Consider the following 19,370-nt stretch of genomic DNA (forward strand, 5'->3'; position numbering starts at 1 on the left):
TTGTATGAAGCGCGCTTGAAGCTGGCTTGTGAATTGGAAATATTCATTAAGCGTGATGGAGCTTCGCTTAGTGGACTTGCTGAAATAAAACTTCTTCCTTTTGCTTTCAAGCCTCCTTCTAAGCCCATTCCTTTCACACTTTCCATACTACTCTTTCCAAAAGATTAAATACCTATAAAATGTAAATAAAAGTCATAAATCTTACTATTTACAAAAAAACTTATTTATTTACCAAAGTATCATGCCAAAATGAATCAAAAATTGGGAAAAGAGTTGAGAAATACCACAAAATCTATGAACAAAATAGGTACAAACTGGATTCTAACATTAGCGAATTGGGGGCTCGCTACAGGTTCGGGTAGCGAACCTTCCTTTCTAGAATCAGGTGAAGCTACTGACTTATTCGCTGGGAGCTCGCTACTTCTTGAGTACAGTTTTGTTCCGAATCGGGAATCGAAAGCCTCTTATGACTTGTATGACATTCTAGTATGTGTTTTAAATGTATAAGACCATGATATGATCACTATCCAACTTGTATGCATGTGTGTTTGAGAAATGCAATTGTGTGGAAAATGTTATGATGTGATCATTGTTATTCTCATTCCGGTTGAACTTTCGGAGATGCTTTGCCTGTGTGGCCTGATTATGTTTGTTATATGCTTTAATCGGAGTGGGCCTATACTATTAGTGGGTAAACCGCATAGAATACTTGATATCGTTGCGATGTGCATGTGGAGGTCTTATTTGGCGTTTCTCCACTAGCCGTTAACATATTGGTGTTCTCGGTATGTTCTACACACATGAGCTACCATTGTGATGTGCATGTGGAGGTCTTATAGGGCGTTTCTCAACTAGCCGTTAACACATCTGCATGCTTGGTATGGTGGAGAAGTAAGTTCATGTAGGCAACACTACTTTCTATTCATCTCTAGTGATGCCATGTAGGCAAGATCACTAGGCTTTCACCTGGTGGGCTCGTATTGTCAAGATGGCGTATTTGCACCTTCCGTTAACACATCGACGTATGGACAAGTGATGGGGTCGGGACACCACTTAGGCAATGTCATGGCTGTAACTCATCTCGGATGGAATCCATTTAGAATAAGTATTCGGTTCGTCTTGCGGTGTGCTAGTGGAAGTCTCTTGATGCGATGTAAGGGTGTAACTACCGAGGGTGTGGATTGTGTAGCCTAATGAGCAGGCAATAACTTGCTCCTGGATTCCTCGTACATGGGTACGAGTTTGCATATGTGTTTGTATTTGGCTGTGAACCTGTTTGTTTTGCTATCTCATTTGTTAGTGAAAGGACTTCCAATGGTGATATTATCCTTGTTGTGTATTTGTACCATACCGTGAGGAAAAACCCTGGATTCTCGGTGAATCCGTTCGATTGCATGTACCTTGTAGAACCGATTGAACCCATAAGATAGGGGAATTAACTGAAATTTAGTAATCTCACCCCAATCTTCTTAATAATTTTTAGGAACAGGTTAGAAGTAGGCGGATTGCTAGAAGGTTCATGTTGAAGACGGTGAACGAGCAGATGGAAGGATGACCTAATTAGTTTATCTTTCCGCTCTACATTGTTGAAGACGAGTCGATTGTATACCTTTTTGTTGGAACTTGAATTGTATATGATTTTAATTTCTTATCTTTAACGCTTATGTATGTTTCTTATACCATTTATAACATCACTACATATTATTCTAGACATATATGTACAGGGTGTTACATGTTTCATAATTTGAATTTAATGATAAATTTTCGCAGAGGAAACATTTAGGGAAAAAGTTATAATCTTTTCCAAAAAGATTGCAAAATTATTATGATAGTGTCATGTTATTAGTAATATTTGTTTTACCTACCCCAAGCTTTATAAAATAAGATATATTTATTCATCATGTTTTAATAGTAAAAAATATGAATAAATAGTTAATTAACATAACTCACTTAATTTTAAATTTTTAATAATACTTTATTATAGTACAAGAAACAAAAAAGGTAAGTTATACATTTAATTTTTAAATGGAACCAATGTGTCACTTTAGAATTGTCTTTGAAGGGATTCATTGTTAATTCTTTGAATATACAATGTCAATCTCTTAGAAATGAACTACGACCTCAATGATGCGTTATTATTTCGACTTATCTAAAAGCTACAGGAAATTTTGACATAAAAGTATTTTTGATAAAAATCTTTAGGTTAAAAAATAATTTGATTTTTCTTTATTATATTGATTTATCCTAGTAAACGAAAATTACATTTTACATGACTTATGTGCGATCAATATGGTGACCTTACCAACTAACACAATCTTCGCCGTCATAATTTATGAATATTGAAACTTCAAAAACATAAATAAAGATCATTTCTTTGATAATCATATATTTTTAAATAATCAATAATTATTTTGATTGACGGATTCGTTATGATCATTTTAAAATTTATTGATGAGTTCAAAGTTAAAAAATATCAAAAGTAGCTTAATTTAAACTTTTATCATTTTAAGTAAGATCATATTATTAGTCAAACAAATAAAATAAAATAATATTGAGAATTTAAATGAAGTGAATAAGCATTCAACTAATATGTCAGTTACTTAAATATATTAATTATAAAACGAAAATACCTATGATTAATTATTTTTATTTTAAAATTTACAAGATACAAATACAATAAGAGATTAACTTAATAACATAGAGGGAGGAATGTAAAACTTTGTATGATACGAATATAAAATTGATAACTATTTTTATTGTTTTTAATAATATTTTCCCAAAACTTCTTCTTTTAATTTAGAACATTTTACTAGTTTTTAAAAGTTTACTAGTTTATTTATAATTACATATAGGAAGAATTAACTAAAACTTATTGCAGTAGTGTTGTGAAACAGTGGGTGCAAAAAACCAAACAATCATATATATATATATATATATATATATATATATATATATATATATATATATATATATATATATATATATATATATATATATATATATATATATATATATATATATATATATATATATAATCACTTTTAATCATTTCTAGCGTAGATTAATTTTCACTAACTTGAAAATATAAGACAAAGCCCTTATAACTAACCAAACACCTAAATTATACTCCCTCCGGTCCTTTTTATTAGAGACACTACACCTTTTTAGATTCATTGATTAATTAATGTATTTGGTCTATAATACTCACTAGGTAGTAGGTACATTAATTATTTAATGAATCTAGAAAGGTGAAGAGTCTCTTATAAAAAGGGTCGGAGATAGTATTTGGGTTAAAAGGTAGTGCACTGACAGTGTAAAATAGTTTTACACTGTCATCCAATAGAAAACTATCAATTAGCCATGTCATTAAATTATTTTTTAAATAAAAGAGTGGTTTAATTGGAAACATGGTGGTGATTGATTGACAGTGTAAAAATATTTTACACTGTCAGTGCATCACCCCTTTTCTTATAGTATTTAATTATTTCCAATAATAAAATGAAGAATAAAAATTTTGACTGAAACATGTTATAATATATTTTTTAATTATCATTATGCTATGTATTTTAACAAAATTATTTTCTTTAAATTCTCATAACAACAAAATTCAATGTTTTACAAGGAGTGTGCAATATATATAACAACCTTACTGGATCAAACTCACTCACTACAACCCAACTTGCAATACAATCCAATTTGCAAAACAATTGAAAATTCCTAGTTACAATACATTCATAATGACAATTCAATCTTTTATTCTTATTGTCCTTGTTGTTGTTTTTTCCTCTGCGGCCATTAATCATGCTACCTTCATCAACCCCAATGATCCATTAGTTAATGAAATTGGCAACTTTGCTGTAAACGAATACAACAAACAAGGTAATAAACTGAAATTCGAGAAGGTCTTAAGTGGTGTATCTGAAATAACACCACAAGGAACCAACTACCGCATCACGCTTTCTGCCACAGATGGTTCAACCTCCAACAAATATGCAGCCATTGTATTGGATAATCCAACACAACATGTTAGAAAATTGGTGAATTTTGCAGTTATTAAAGTCTAAATTATTAGATGCAATGCCTCTTATGTTGTCATTTGTCTTTATCCTTCAAATTAGTGTACCAATAACATACATGTTTTGTATATCAATAATTGATTATTGAACTAAATAAATGATAAGAAGTTTAAACTATGTTCGAACAGTCTGTGGTTTTTTCTCTCTAAAAGGTTTTTATTATAACTTTGTAATTTAAGTGTGGGAGTATTCACTAGGGGAGAATTCTAATATTTTAAAAATAATATCTAATTTATTCGATAAAATTATAGATTAAGAATTCTACTCAACTATAGAATTTGGATTGTTAAAGATCATTATGACAAATCAATGGTTCATAATGTGTGAATCAGTTAAAGACAATTTCTTAAATACTCAAATTTTCTAAATGAAACAATATTTGTTTTGATTGAAAGCTTACAATAATCACGTGTAGGGGCTATCGATGGGTTTTAATTGCATAAATATATAATAAAAATTTCTTATTCTATTTTTTTAGAGTTTTAGAATATTACTTCTAATCAATTTAAAAATATTTATAATAGTCATTGTAAAAACGAGAATACACATTAAACAATTAAACGATAAACATGTCTGTATCCTTTAAAAAAATAATTTTTTAATAAAAATACTTCTATATTATTGTTCTTCTTTAAGTTTTTGAACTGCCTGCAAAGTAAAAGCCATATTTTGTAAAGTTGAGAGATAAACATCAAAACCCATGTTGAAATGTTGCAATAAATCATCAGTGTTCAATTTTTAATAATAATTTTATATTCCGAGAGTTTATTTAAAATTTATTTAATTATTTTATTTGGTCTTTAAATCTTTAAATAATCTTTTATTTATTTAAAGATTATAATTTGTTAATACATATAAGAGCGGTTTTCTGAACATATAATATATGTATGTCAAAATATTTATTTGAAAATTTAATATCAATTAATATCAATCCAAATCCTCAATATATTATTCATTTGTCATATGTTTCATGGTTTGAATTTAATGGTAAATTTTCGCAATGGAAACATTTCGGGAAAAAGTTATAATCTTTCCCACAAAGATTGCAAAATTATTATGACAGTGTCATGTTATTAGTAATATTTGTTTTTTCTATCCCAAGCTTTATAAAATAAGATATATTTATTCATTATATTTTAATAGTAAAAAATATGAATAAATAGTTAATTAATATAACTCACGTAATTTTAAATTTTTAATAATACTTTATTATAGTACAAAGATTGCAAAATTATTATGACAGTGTCATGTTATTAGTAATATTTGTTTTTTCTATCCCAAGCTTTATAAAATAAGATATATTTATTCATTATATTTTAATAGTAAAAAATATGAATAAATAGTTAATTAATATAACTCACGTAATTTTAAATTTTTAATAATACTTTATTATAGTGCAAGAAACAAAAAAAGGTAAGTAATACATTTAATTTTTAAATGAAACCAATGTGTCACTTTAGAATTGTCTTTGAAGGGATTCATTGATAATTCTTTGAATATACAATGTCAATCTCTTAGAAATGAGCTACGACCTCAAGGATGCGTTATTATTTCGACTAATCAAAAAGCTACGGGAAATTTTGACATAAAAATATTTTTCATTAAAATCTTTAGATTAAAAAATAATTTGATATTTCTTCATTATATTGATTTATCCTAGTAAACAAAAATTACATTTTACATGACTTATGTGCGATCAATATGGTGACCTTACCAACTAACACAATCTTTGCCGTCATAATTTATGAATATTGAAAACTTCAAAAACATAAATAAAGATCATTTCTTTGATAATCATATATTTTTAAATAATCAAGAATTATTTTGATTTACGGATTCGTTATGATCATTTTAAAATTTATTGATGAGTTCAAAGTTAAAAAATATCAAAAGTAGCTTAATTTAAACTTTTATCATTTTAAATAAGATCATATTATTAGTCAAACAAATAAAATAAAATAATATTTAGAATTTAAATGAAGTGAATAAGCATTCAACTAATATGGCAGTTACTTAAATATACTAGATTGTCGACCCGTGCTTCGCACGGGGAACACAGATATGTTAGAAACAAAACTACATTTTTATAATAGTTGATATTTAATTTTTTATTTACATATAAAATTATCTTGTAGGTTATTTAAATTATAATCAATTTTATTATTAAATTTTTAATGTGAAACAATAATACAAAAAGTGTTTATAATATTATTTTTTAGGTTATTAGAAAATTTATTATGGTTTCATTTATATATTAAAATAAGCAAGTTATTTCTTACAAAATATGACTACTTGAACTATATTGAGTTTAACATTTAACTCATAATTTAAATTAATTTTTTGTACTTATTATTTAAATTTAAATATGAAATATAGAAGAGAGAGATTTTCTAGCTTATATTTTAGAAATGATAAATATATCTTAAAATTGTATTTATATTTTTAATCATTCTCTATTTTAAATTATTTATATAAAATTTATTTTCTAGTCATGGAAGTAATTTTAAAAATCAAGTAATTGTAATAAAGTTTAGACAATAATTGGTAATAAATTGAAAGAAAGAAAAACTTTATGAGTGTTAAAGCCAAATATATTTAGTGAATATGATTTTCCTTTAATGAGTTGTTTTACATACAATCATTTTATTTTTAATTTAAATAAAATATTATTAATCATTTTTAACAATATTTTGAATTTTTTTAAAGAATTAATAAAATATAAACTTATAAAAATTTATTTTTATTTTAAATCTAAAATATATTAAATAATAAGCATTAGGATTAGGATTGTCATGATAACAACCTTAGATTTATATTAAGGAGATTATTATTATTATTATTATTATTATTATTATTATTATTATTATTATTATTGTTATTATTATTATTATTATTATTATTATTATCTCTTACTATTATTAGTTAAACATTATGTTATTATACATTATTTATATATTATTATTAATAGTTATATTTAATATAATATCAAATAATAAAAGTTAGAATTAGGGGATTGTATAAATTATATTACTTATATAAATAAAGTAATTTTATAAAAATAATTTTAACACATAATTTTATAAGTATAAAAAAATGAATTCCTAAACTATATTAATTTAAAAATTTAAGTTATAAGTTAAATTAAATTTTTTTAACTTATTATTTAAATTTGAATTGTTGTAGAGAGAGATTTTAACTTATATTTTAAAAATGATAAATATATATATATATATATATATATATATATATATATATAAATTGTATTTATATTTTTTATTTCTTATCCATTATAAATTATTTGTATAAACTTATTTTATATTTGTAATTTTCTTTTACTATTATTAGTTAAATATTATATATTACATATTTATATAATTATTATTAATATTTAGATTTAGATTTACTATCAAGGTGACATGTGGCTAAGTTTTGTTTAGAGATACTACCAAGGTGACATGGGGCTAGGGTTGCCATCATGACAACCTTGGATTTATATATATTAAGATTAATTATAAAACGAAAACACCTATGATTAATTATTTTTATTTTAAAATTTACGAAATACAAATACAATAAGAGATTAACTTAATAACTTAGAGGGAGGAATGTAAAACTTTGTATGATACGAATGTAAAATTGATAACTATTTTTATTGTTATTAATAATATTTTCCCAAATTTTTTTCTTTTAATTTAGAAAATATTTACTAACTATTGTTTACGTTATTAAAATTAATACTTAATGTTTACATTAATAATTAATATTAATATTATTAGTTAATTATTATTAGTTATTAGTTAATATTTATGAGTTAATGTTAATGTTATTAAATAATATTAGTTAAATTATAAAATAATAATTAATATTTATTTTACTGTTTAACTTAATTAAAATATAAAATATAAACTAAAATAACTAATTTTAATTAATATTAGTTTATATTAATTTAATTTAGTTTAATTTAATTTATATTTTATAATTAATACTATTTTAGTTTATATTCTACGGTTAACATTATTAATTAATATTTGTTTATATTATTTTAATTTAGTTTAGATTTTCTAATTAATATTAGTTTAATTAAATTTAATGTTTATATTAACGTTTATATGTAATTTAATTTAATTAATGTTATTTTACTTTTAACATTATATTTAACTTAATAAGTTTAATTTAAATATTTTATATAAATGTTTATATCTAATTTAATTTAATTTATTTTACTGTTAACGTTATTAATTAATATTTTTTATATTAAGTTAATTTAGTTTATATTTTCTAATTAATATTAGTTTAATTTAATTTAACATTTATGTTTAATTTAATTTAATTTATTTTATTTAATTTATTTAATATTATTTTACTATTAACGTTATATTTAAGTTAATTAATTTAATTTAAACAATTTATATTAATATTTATATTTAATTTAATTTACTATTAACGTTATTAATTAATATTATTTTATATTAATTTAATTTAGTTTATAATTTAATTAACTTTAACAGTAAAATAAATATTAATTATTATTTTATAATTTAGTAATATTAATTAACAATATTAACTATTAACTATTAATTATTAACTAATAATATTAATATTAAATAATAATGAAAATAGTAATTAAATCAATACTAATAATGAAACGTTAACAAAAAGTATTATAAAACAGCTAAGTCAATTCTATGTCATAATGTGAAGCCCAGCGCAGTGGTAAGGTGTTGGACATAGATGCTATGGTTCCTGGGTTCAGCATCCTATGGGACCAGTTTTTAAACTTTGATATTTAACATTTTAAGAACTAAAGAATATAATAGTAATAATAAAAATGTGGAATTAAATTAAATAAAAAATAATAATAATGCCACATAAGCCACATTTTAAGAACTAAAGAATATAATAGTAATAATAAAAATGTGGAATTAAATTAAATAAAAAATAATAATAATGCCACATAAGCCTGCCACACGGGTTTTTCAAATACACCCCATATGGCAGGGGTGAAAATAGGTATTAACCCTTGATTAATTAATGTATTTGGTCTATAATACTCACTAGGTTAATGTATTTGGTCTATAATACTCACTAGGTACATTAATTATTTAATAAATCTAGAAAGGTGAAGAGTCTCTTATAAAAAGGGTCAGAGATAGTATTTAATTATTTCCAATAATAAAATGAAGAATGAAAATTCTGACTGAAACATGTTATAATATATTTTTTAATTATCATTATGCTATGTATTTTAACAAAATTATTTTCTTTAAATTCTCATAACAACAAAATTCAATGTTTTATAAGGACTGTGCACTATATATAACAACCTTACTGGATCAAACTCACTCACTACAACCCAACTTGCAATACAACCCAATTTGCAAAACAATTGAAAATTCATAGTTACAATACATTCATAATGAGAATTCAATCTTTTATTCTTATTGTCCTTGTTGTTGTTTTTTCCTCTGCGGCCATTAATCATGCTACCTTCATCAACCCCAATGATCCATTAGTTAATGAAATTGGCAACTTTGCTGTTAACGAATACAACAAACAAGGTAATAAGCTGAAATTCGAGAAGATCTTAAGTGGTGTATCTGAAATAACACCACAAGGGACCAACTACCGCATCACGCTTTCTGCCACAGATGGTTCAACCTCCAACAAATATGCAGCCATTGTATTGGATAATCCAACACAACATGTTAGAAAATTGGTGAATTTTGCAGTTATTAAAGTCTAAATTATTTGATGCAATGCCTCTTATGTTGTCATTTGTCTTTATCCTTCAAATTAGTGTACCAATAAAATACATGTTTTGTATATAATTGATTATTGAACTAAATAAATGATAAGAAGTTTAAACTATGTTCGAACAGTCTGTGGTTTTTTCTCTCTAAAAGGTTTTTATTATAACTTTGTAATTTAAGTGTTGGAGTATTCACTAGGGGAGAATTCTAATATTTTAAAAATAATATCTAATTTATTCGATGAAATTATAGATTAAGAATTCTACTCAACTATAGAATTTGGTTTGTTAAAGATCATTATGACAAATCAATGGTTCATAATGTGTGAATCAGTTAAAGACAATTTCTTAAATACTCAAATTTTCTAAATGAAACAATATTTGTTTTGATTGAAAGCTTACAATAATCACGTGTAGGGGCTATCGATGGGTTTTAATTGCATAAATATATAATAAAAATTTCTTATTCTATTTTTTTAGAGTTTTAGAATATTACTTCTAATCAATTTAAAAATATTTATAATAGTCATTGTAAAAACGAGAATAGACATTAAACAATTAAACGATAAACATGTTTGTATCCTTTAAAAAAAATATTTTTTTAAATAAAAATACTTTTATATTATTGTTCTTCTTTAAGTATTTGAACTGCCTGCATAGTAAAAGCCATATTTTATAAAGTTGAGAGATTAACATTAAAACCCATGCTGAAATGTTGCAATAAATCAGCAGTGTTCAATTTTTAATAATAATTTTTCATTCCGAGAGTTTATTTAAAATTTATTTAATTATTTTGAAGAAAGTGCTCAATACCCAACCTATCTTCTTGAAGAAAGTGAAATGCATAGTAAAAGAAAACATGGCATAACAGAAGGTATTATTTGTTGGAATTCTCTCGGCCAAACCTATACAAAGAGTATTTAAATTCAATCATAGAATTGAGATAAGTAATTCTTAGGATAAATTAATTAATAAAAACAAATTTAGTTCTCATATTAGACATTAACAAAAATATTGGGGTTTTTCAGAATTTGGGATTTGGGGTTTCTACATAATCTGTCCAAGCGAGATTGAAAATTCTAAAAAGTGAAGAGAAAAAACGTTGTAGCCAAGGACAAAGGAGTTAATGGTATGATAGGAAATGAAATACTAAGACTTGAAACTACCACACCTTATTCAACAGAGAAATTTGCTATTTACATCCATGATTTTTTATCAGAATACTTTGAAAAAGATAGAGGGGCTAAAATAATTTTGTAACACCAATGCTCGAAGTAAATTGCAAAAACATGACAGACGTAAAATTGAAATTACAGTGTTATCTCTTTTATTGTTCATCTCTGCTAGATCTGTGTTGATTTCCTTTCCCTAGTTTTAGTTTCATGTGTTGATTTACTAGGGGTTAGATCTGCAAATGAGCAATCAAAATTTAAAATGCAGAAAAATTTGGGGAAGGAGATAAACAGTAATTAAAATTCAGAAATAGTTTTAGCGTCGATTTTTTCGACGCTGACTCCGTTGCAATAGTTGGTCAAATGTGCCACGTGGATTTTTAACAGACTTTGACTAACAGAGTTGACGGAAGAGACTTGTTTGCATCGTTTTGAAAATTAAGGGATCAATTTGGCACGGAAAAAATATAAGGGATCAAAGTGAACCATGACCTATAGTTAAGGGATCAAAATGAGTATTTTTCCTATCAAAAATTATTTTGATTGACGGATTCGTTATGATCATTTTAAAAATTATTGATGTGTTCAAAGTTAAAAAATATCAAAAGTAGCTTAATTTAAAATTTAATCATTTTAAATTAGATCAAACTATTAGTAAAACAATTAAGATAAAATAATATTTAGAATTTAAATGAAGTGAATAAGCATTCAACTAATATGTCAGTTACTTAATAACTTAGAGGGAGGAATGTAAAATTTTGTATGAAACAAATGTAAAATTGATAACTATTTTTATTGTTATTAATAATATTCTCCCAAAAAATTTTCTTTAAATTATACTACATTTTATTAGTTTTTAAAAATTTACTAGTTTTTTTATAATTACATATAGGAAGAATTAACTAAAACTTATTGCAGTAGTGTTGTGCAACAGTGGGTGCAAAAAACCAAACAATCAAAAGAAAAAATCACTTTATATATATATATATATATATATATATATATATATATATATATATATACACACACACACAAACACACATTATGTTCTAGAAAATAAGGAAAAATAAAAATGTTTATAAATTATAGTGTCATAAATGGCGACACAAACAATCATTTTTAATCTTTTCTAGTGAAGATTAATTTTCACTAACTTGAGAAATTAACATCAAAACCCTTGCTGAAATGTTGCAATATATCAGCACTGTTCGATTTTTAATAATAATTTTTCATTCCGAGAATTTATTTAAAAGTTATTTACTTATTTTATTTGGTCTTTGAATCTTTAAATAATCTTTTATTTATTTAAAGGTTATCTTTTGTTATTACTTATAAGAGCGGTTCCCTGAACATATAATATATGTACACCAGAATATTTATTTGAAAATTTTATATCAATTAATATCAAGCCAAATCCCCAACAGACATATAAACCTTATTATATTATTCATTTGTCATATGTTTCGTGGTTTGAATTTAATGGTAAATTTTTGCAGTGGAAACATTTAGGAAAAAAGTTATAATCTTTCCCAAAAAGATTGGAAAATTATTATGATAGTGTCATGTTATTAATAGTATTTTTTTCTATCCTAAACTTTACAAAATAAGATATATTTATTCATTATGTTTTAATAGTAAAAAAATATTAATAAATAGTTAATTAATAAAACTCACTTAATTTAAAAATTTTAATAATACTTTATTGTAGTACAAGAAACAAAAAAGGTAAGTTATATATTTAATTTTTTAAATGGAACCGATGTGTCACTTTAGAATTGTCTTTGAAGGGATTTATTGTTAATTCTTTGAATATACAATGTCAATCTCTTAGAAATGAGCTACCACCTCAAATATGTATTATTATTTCGACTAATAAAAAAGCTATAGGAATTGGTAGTCTAGTGGGATGCCTTAATTTTGCCTAAGTCAATTAACTTAGCGACCTTTTCTTCTTCCTTTTTTTCTTTTGACTGAACAAATCGTGTGACATTGGCTTTGTCTTGACTTTGTTGAGAAGGTGATGACTTCCTCGTTCTTTGATGGATGAGGGATAACCATTGTGGTTTCACATCTTCTGGCCTCATGATATGTGAAGGATAACCATTGTGGTTGATCTTCAGAAGTGTCTTCCTTTTTTAATTTTGAACACTCGGTCATATTAATTGAAGACTACCTTTCTCCTGGGTTAAATGTGAAGGTTTTTCTGTATAAAAAAAGAAACTCCTACTTCAAGGCTCAAAGTGGTTAACGAGAGATTATCTTCCTTATATCTCCAGGGGAGAATACATCGGTTTTATCGGTATGTGATACACACCTGAGCTACCATTGCAATGCGCAAGTGAGGGTATATGAGGTGTTTCCCACTTAGAGTACGTGTCAGTGTGCTATGTATGGTGAGTTAGTGATGCCACGTAGGCAATATCACTTTGATTACTCGCCTCTAGTGGTGCCACATATGCAATGCCACTAGGCTTTCGCCCGGTGGGCTTGTACTGTCATGTAGGAATTTTCGAATTTGGTCAATCACCTGCATTTATATGATTGATGCGGTAGTGACACCACTTAGGAAGTCGATGCGGTAACTCGTCACAGAATAAGTTGTGTTGTCAAGTAGGCGTAAATCCCACGGTATTCATCTGATTCATCATGCGGTGGTCTTATGCGAGTCTCTTGACGTGGTGTACAGGGGGAACTCACCAAGGGTGTGATAGGGTGGGCCTAGGTAGATAATTTACTTCTAGATTTCTCGTACATGGTTACGGGTCTGCATACTTGTTTATGTGACTTAAGGACAATTTCCGACCTTGAGCGTAACTCCCAAGAGAAGGCAGGCAGGTAAACTCAGAAGACCTATTCTGGAGGAAACTGGTACTCATGTTTGTTTGTTGATCTCATTGGTTAGTCAAGGGACTTCCAATGTGGATTGTATCTTTTGTTGAGTGTTTGTACCCAGCCGTGAGGAAAACCCGGGATCCACAATGGATCCATTTGTTGCATGCACCTTGTAGAACCGACTGAACCCATAAGATAGGGGAAATCATTGAGATTTAGTAATCTAACCCCAATCACCTTATTGTTTTTCATGAACATGTTAGTAGTAGAAGAATCGCTAGATGGATGTTATCGAAGACTGCTGGTCAGCAGATGGCAGGAAAACCTCGTCAAATCTTATCTTCCGTTGCGCAAACCTATTGAAGACACATGTTTTATACTTTCTAGTAGAATGTCATGTTGTATTCAATATAATCTTCTTGTATCTTTGACTTTTGTATGTACTCAATATTAATTTTAATGTTTCATGCATAATATACTAGTCAGTTATGTATGGGGTGTTACAATGGCAGGTAGGGGTGTTTGCGATGCGGTTTGTGTGGTTTTTGCGTAAAACAATATCCGAACCGCAAACAAAAAAAGTGTGTGGTTCGGTTTGTTTCGGTTGAATTTTAAAAGTTACACCGAAATAAACCAAACCAAACCAATGCGGTTAGGGTTGGTTCGGTTTTTAAAAAAAAAATATTGAACCATACATATACCTATAGATGGCAACATAACTTTGTATTTAATCATTTATGCATTATCAAAAAACAACAAAACTCATCATATTTTAGACAACAACTTTCTATTTAATATACATAAATAAAATAGATAAAAGTGGAATAAAAAACATAAAATAGTAGCATAAAACAATATCAAAAATATTATAATGAAATAGAAAAAGAGAGAAGTGAGAGATTAGAGAAGATGAAAAAAGAAAGAGCAAAAGAGAGGAGAGATTAGAGAATAAGAGGAGCATTAAAAACGTAATTGGAAGAAAGAACAGTAGAATTAAAATAATAGGATGAAAAAGAAATAACTTAAGAGATGAGAGAATAGAGAAGAAGATGTGATATGTACTTGGAAAAGAAGATGATAAAAACGCGTGATACCGCTAGGTGAGATTTGAGAAGACTTAAACTAAACCTTTAGTGTGCGGAAGGGAAAATCATTCGTAATCGTAAGGTTAAGGCATAATAGGTTTATGTTTGAGTTGGATGTGGGTTAAGTGAATGTTGGTTGTAAAGTAATGCGGTTTGGTTCAGTTTGTAAATTACAAACCGCAAACCGAATCGAACCGCGCAGTTTTGTTAAAAAATGAACCAAATACATTCGAACCAAATGCGATTTCTTGCGATTTCGATTTAGTTCAGTTCGATTTTGCAATTTTGTATTGGGTCGATTTGGTTTTGAACACCCCTAATGGCAGGGGAAAATGGGTTTTATCCTTTATTAATATTGTTAGTTGATGAAGATTTAGTACCTTACTAAATAATTTATCAGTCAACCTCCTTGTTATAAACTCAAATTGATTCTCAATGACTTTAGTTTTTTTTTTAAATTTTTGTTCAATCACTCTTTCTCATAACTTAATGGTCTAACTCATAAATTTAATCCCTTATAAATAATTTACATAATTTTATATATCCCCTTGGTCTAATAAATTAGAACTAAAGTGTTTCTTTTCCGTTCATCCAACATTTTTTTTTAATCTTATCATTGAATTAAAGAATTTAATTAGCTACTCCATGTCTTACTTTTACTCCTCATCTTCAACTATTGGACAAAATATTAGAAACACAAAAAATCACACTTACAAAGAATAGAAAACCCATTTAACTCGAAAGAGAAAGGAAGTTTCTTTTCGCACCTTGTATTTTCTTCTAAACCCCTGACAAAATATAAAAAATGCCCCCATTTTCATCTTTAAACACACAATTTCTTTATTTTACTTAAATTAAATTTGGATATGCATCTCCGGTTAAACTCCAAAATTTTTTAATACAAAAAGGGTAACTTCGGAGATAAATATCCGAAAAGGTGACTGGTTGAATTTTTTTAAAATACGCGAGGTTTATTCAAATATGTATATCTAAAAACTTACCTAAACGAGGAGCAAACCAGAAACTTAGTATACAAGCACATACAATATAAACCATAAAATTTTTAATCAAGAATTACACATTCATTGCTGAGGTTATATATTATGTATGTATTCAATCGTATCAAGATTACATCGGTGACGATAATACGTTCAAAAAAGTGTATCGATTATAATATAAAATGCATCATGATGCGTCCAAAATGATCTTTAGGTGAGCCACTCCGAAGTTGAAAAAAATTTCTCCAAGAAACCATATTTTGTCGGATCGATACACACCATGTCATACGAACTTGTTATAAGATGGCTCCTTTCGGGGAAGCGCGTCCATTTTGACTTTGGTCACTACAAGAAATTGGTTCCCTAGCGCCATATATTTGTGACGTGTTATTCACGTGGGAAGAAAAGGATTGTTCTGACGTGAATAACACGTCGGTATATTATTTTAATGAATAATATTAACAATTACGTAATCACATGGGGGATCAGAAAAAAATGTTTTTTAAAAAAACTTGTGAAATGATTTCCACGTCGCAAACGATAAAACAAAATTTTTAAACTTTGAAATCTGTAAAGTCTAATGGGGGAAAACAAAAATTTTGAAATTTTCAGTTGTGACGTGGTTTTCACGTCAGAACACTTTAATGTTGACTTTGAATTGACCTGCGCAGGCTTTGGCAGGTGAAGACAGATTGGAATTTCAAAATTTATTACCGTTGGCAGCTTGCGACGTGGCATCCCAGTCACTAATTAGCGACGTGATTCTAATGACGCTGCCAACTGGACCGTTGGCAGCTTGCGACGTGGCTTGAACGTCAGTATTTACCGGCAGTGCATTCACGTCGCTAATGTTTAATAAATTATGCACACTTCCCCTTCTCTTCCTCTCTTATCATTCTTCCTCTCTTCCTCATTTCTCATTCTTCCTCTCTTCTCCACTGTATATTTCTCCATTCCTCTTCTCTCATTCTCTTCCTCTTCTCATTAATTTCATTCTCACACCATTGTTGAAGGTATTAATTTATTTAGTTTATTTATATTTTATATTTTGTTTATTTATAATTTGTATTGATTAAAATTCTAACTTATTTTAATTTTTTTATTCAAGATTTTGAAGATTGGAGGTGATATATATTATAAGAATTGAACTTGAAGATTGGAGGAGATTAGAAGATTGAGGTATTTTTATAATTTTAAATCTAATTTTTTTTAGTATATTTTTGTGTTATATTTGTGTTAATAGATAAATATTATATTTTTTCTGTAATATTTGGATATATTAATTAGATTATTGAATATTGTTAGGTTAATGTAGTATGTAATATTTGTGATAATTGTATGTTTTTTCTGGAATTTTTGTGATATATTAATGTAGTATGTAATATTTGTGATAATAGATAAATTGTATGTTTTTATAGAATTTTTGTGATATAAATTGTAGGTTATGTAGTAATTTATGGTAAATAAAAATATTTATGTTTTTTAATAAAATATATTATGTTTTTTTATTAAGATAGATTGTGGCATATAAATCACGTGGCAACTAATTTTCAATTTAGTATTTAATATAATTTAATTTAAGTTATATATACATAATTTTTATTCTATTTTATGTGTAGGAGGATTATCAAACAAAGCTTGTGGATTTTTTGGTCGCTAATCCCAAATATACTCCTAGAGAAGGAGAGCCGCTTCATCCAGATGTTAATTTTTATATTTGGAATGAAGTCATTGACGGAAAAGGGCCTAATGGATGTTTTTTTGGTGCGGGAAATTTGGCGGGAAGCTTGAGAAGTGGAGATCGAAATTTATTTCAAAGAGTTAGAGATGGGGAAGGATCGTCACGTCCAACACAATTGGCACCGCAAGTAATGGAAACAATAAGACAGTTGGCTCTAACTGAGGCGAGACGCGAGTTAGCGCAACGTGAGGCGGAGCTAAAGGCCCAAATGGATGAACGTGAGGCGGCGCTAAAAGCACAAGTGGAGGGGCAACAACGAAAAATAGAGGCAATGGCGAAGATGCAAGCAGAGATGCAACAACAACAAATAGAGGCAATGGCGAAGATGCAAGCAGAGATGCAACAACAAATGCGGTTATTTATGCAGTCTCAACAAAGTGGTGGTCAACCGTTTAGAGGAAACGTGGGAGCAGCTGACACTGAGCAAGAGAATGATGATGATTTCAACCTTGATAATTATCCTGATCCCGATGATGATTTTTTATGATGAATTTTATTTTTAATTTAATTTTAAATTGTATGAGATAACAAAATTTTATTTATTATATTTTAGTATTTTAGATATTATATTATAAATATAATATATTTTAGTAGTTTAATATATTTTTGTATTTAGTTATTATTATTATTAATTTAACTAAATAAATATTTTTATTAATATTTATTAATTTTCAACAAATAATATTAACAATTTTTTTTTATAATAATAAAAATCAGATTTTTTTTAAAAACATTTTAATGTTTGTGGCGTGTTTTCCATGTCACTGATTTGTGACATGTAAGACACGTCGCAACTTCCAAAATTAATTTCAAAATTAGCGACGTGTTTTACATGTCACAAATCAGTGACATGGAAAACACGCCACAACTTTTCTTCGTGTACTGTGCCATACTGCTTTTTGCAGACCTTGTCTGTCCCAGTTGCAGATGGAGGCTTGGTAATTGTGCAAGATTAGCGACGTGAATGCCATGTCACAAAGTTGTGACGTGATAAACACAACACAAAAAGTTCCCACGCACTCTCAGGCGACGTATATGACCATGTCGCTAATTTTACGTTCTGACGTGATTTTCCATGTTGTGTCATGGATTCCACGTCGCTACAGACGTGATTTTTTGTAGTGGGTGCGGGACCGCTAACACAAGGAATAAGAGCATCGTGAATTAGTATAACCATGTGTAGAATTCCCTATGCGTCGTCAACTCTTTCAAAAGTTGTTGGCAGACAAGAAAGTGATTCTCATCTTCTCTACCGAGCAAGCTGGATACGACATATGAACCGCAATTACCATCACCCTTAACATTTACAATTCGCTCAATGTGTTTGTGCATAAAAATATCACTAAGTGGTTGAATGTTAAATCATCTTAATAAAACTACTGTGAAATAGCTTCAGATGTATTTTTGAAAATGCATTTGCAAATTAACCTCATAAAAATTCAGAGATGCATCTTTAAATGTATTTCAAAAATAAATAAAATTTGGGCCAGGGCCCTGGGCTCTTCTTTATACAAGACCAAATGACATTTAGACTAAAAAACTTGCAGATATGGCCCCCACAAAAAAAAAAACAGTACTTGCATGGGTTTTCACATTATTATCTCTATTATTGTTTCAGTTTGTGGCTGAAATATATAGAACATCAATAATTTCCATTATACTCATTAGTGGGTAATAATCATTCAACTATTTTGCGCGTGATATTCCTTGAAGTGAG

At 27.4% G+C, this 19,370-nt stretch overlaps 1 protein-coding gene across 1 annotated transcript; it reads left to right on the forward strand.

Annotated features, from left to right (window-relative positions):
* Positions 1–3,737: 3,737 nt before the first annotated feature.
* LOC131598096 (cysteine proteinase inhibitor 5-like) lies at positions 3,738–4,064 on the forward strand. Its single transcript, XM_058870729.1, has one exon. It carries the CDS (start codon positions 3,738–3,740, stop codon positions 4,062–4,064), a length of 327 nt encoding a protein of 108 aa, XP_058726712.1.
* The last annotated feature ends 15,306 nt before the right edge of the window (positions 4,065–19,370 follow it).

Source organism: Vicia villosa, linkage group LG4, assembly GCF_029867415.1.
Source record: "Vicia villosa cultivar HV-30 ecotype Madison, WI linkage group LG4, Vvil1.0, whole genome shotgun sequence".
NCBI classification, from domain to species: Eukaryota; Viridiplantae; Streptophyta; class Magnoliopsida; order Fabales; family Fabaceae; genus Vicia; species Vicia villosa.

Excerpts from the sequence above, each read along its gene's own strand:
- LOC131598096 (XM_058870729.1), top strand. The coding sequence starts at position 3,738 with ATGACAATTCAATCTTTTATTCTTATTGTCCTTGTTGTTGTTTTTTCC.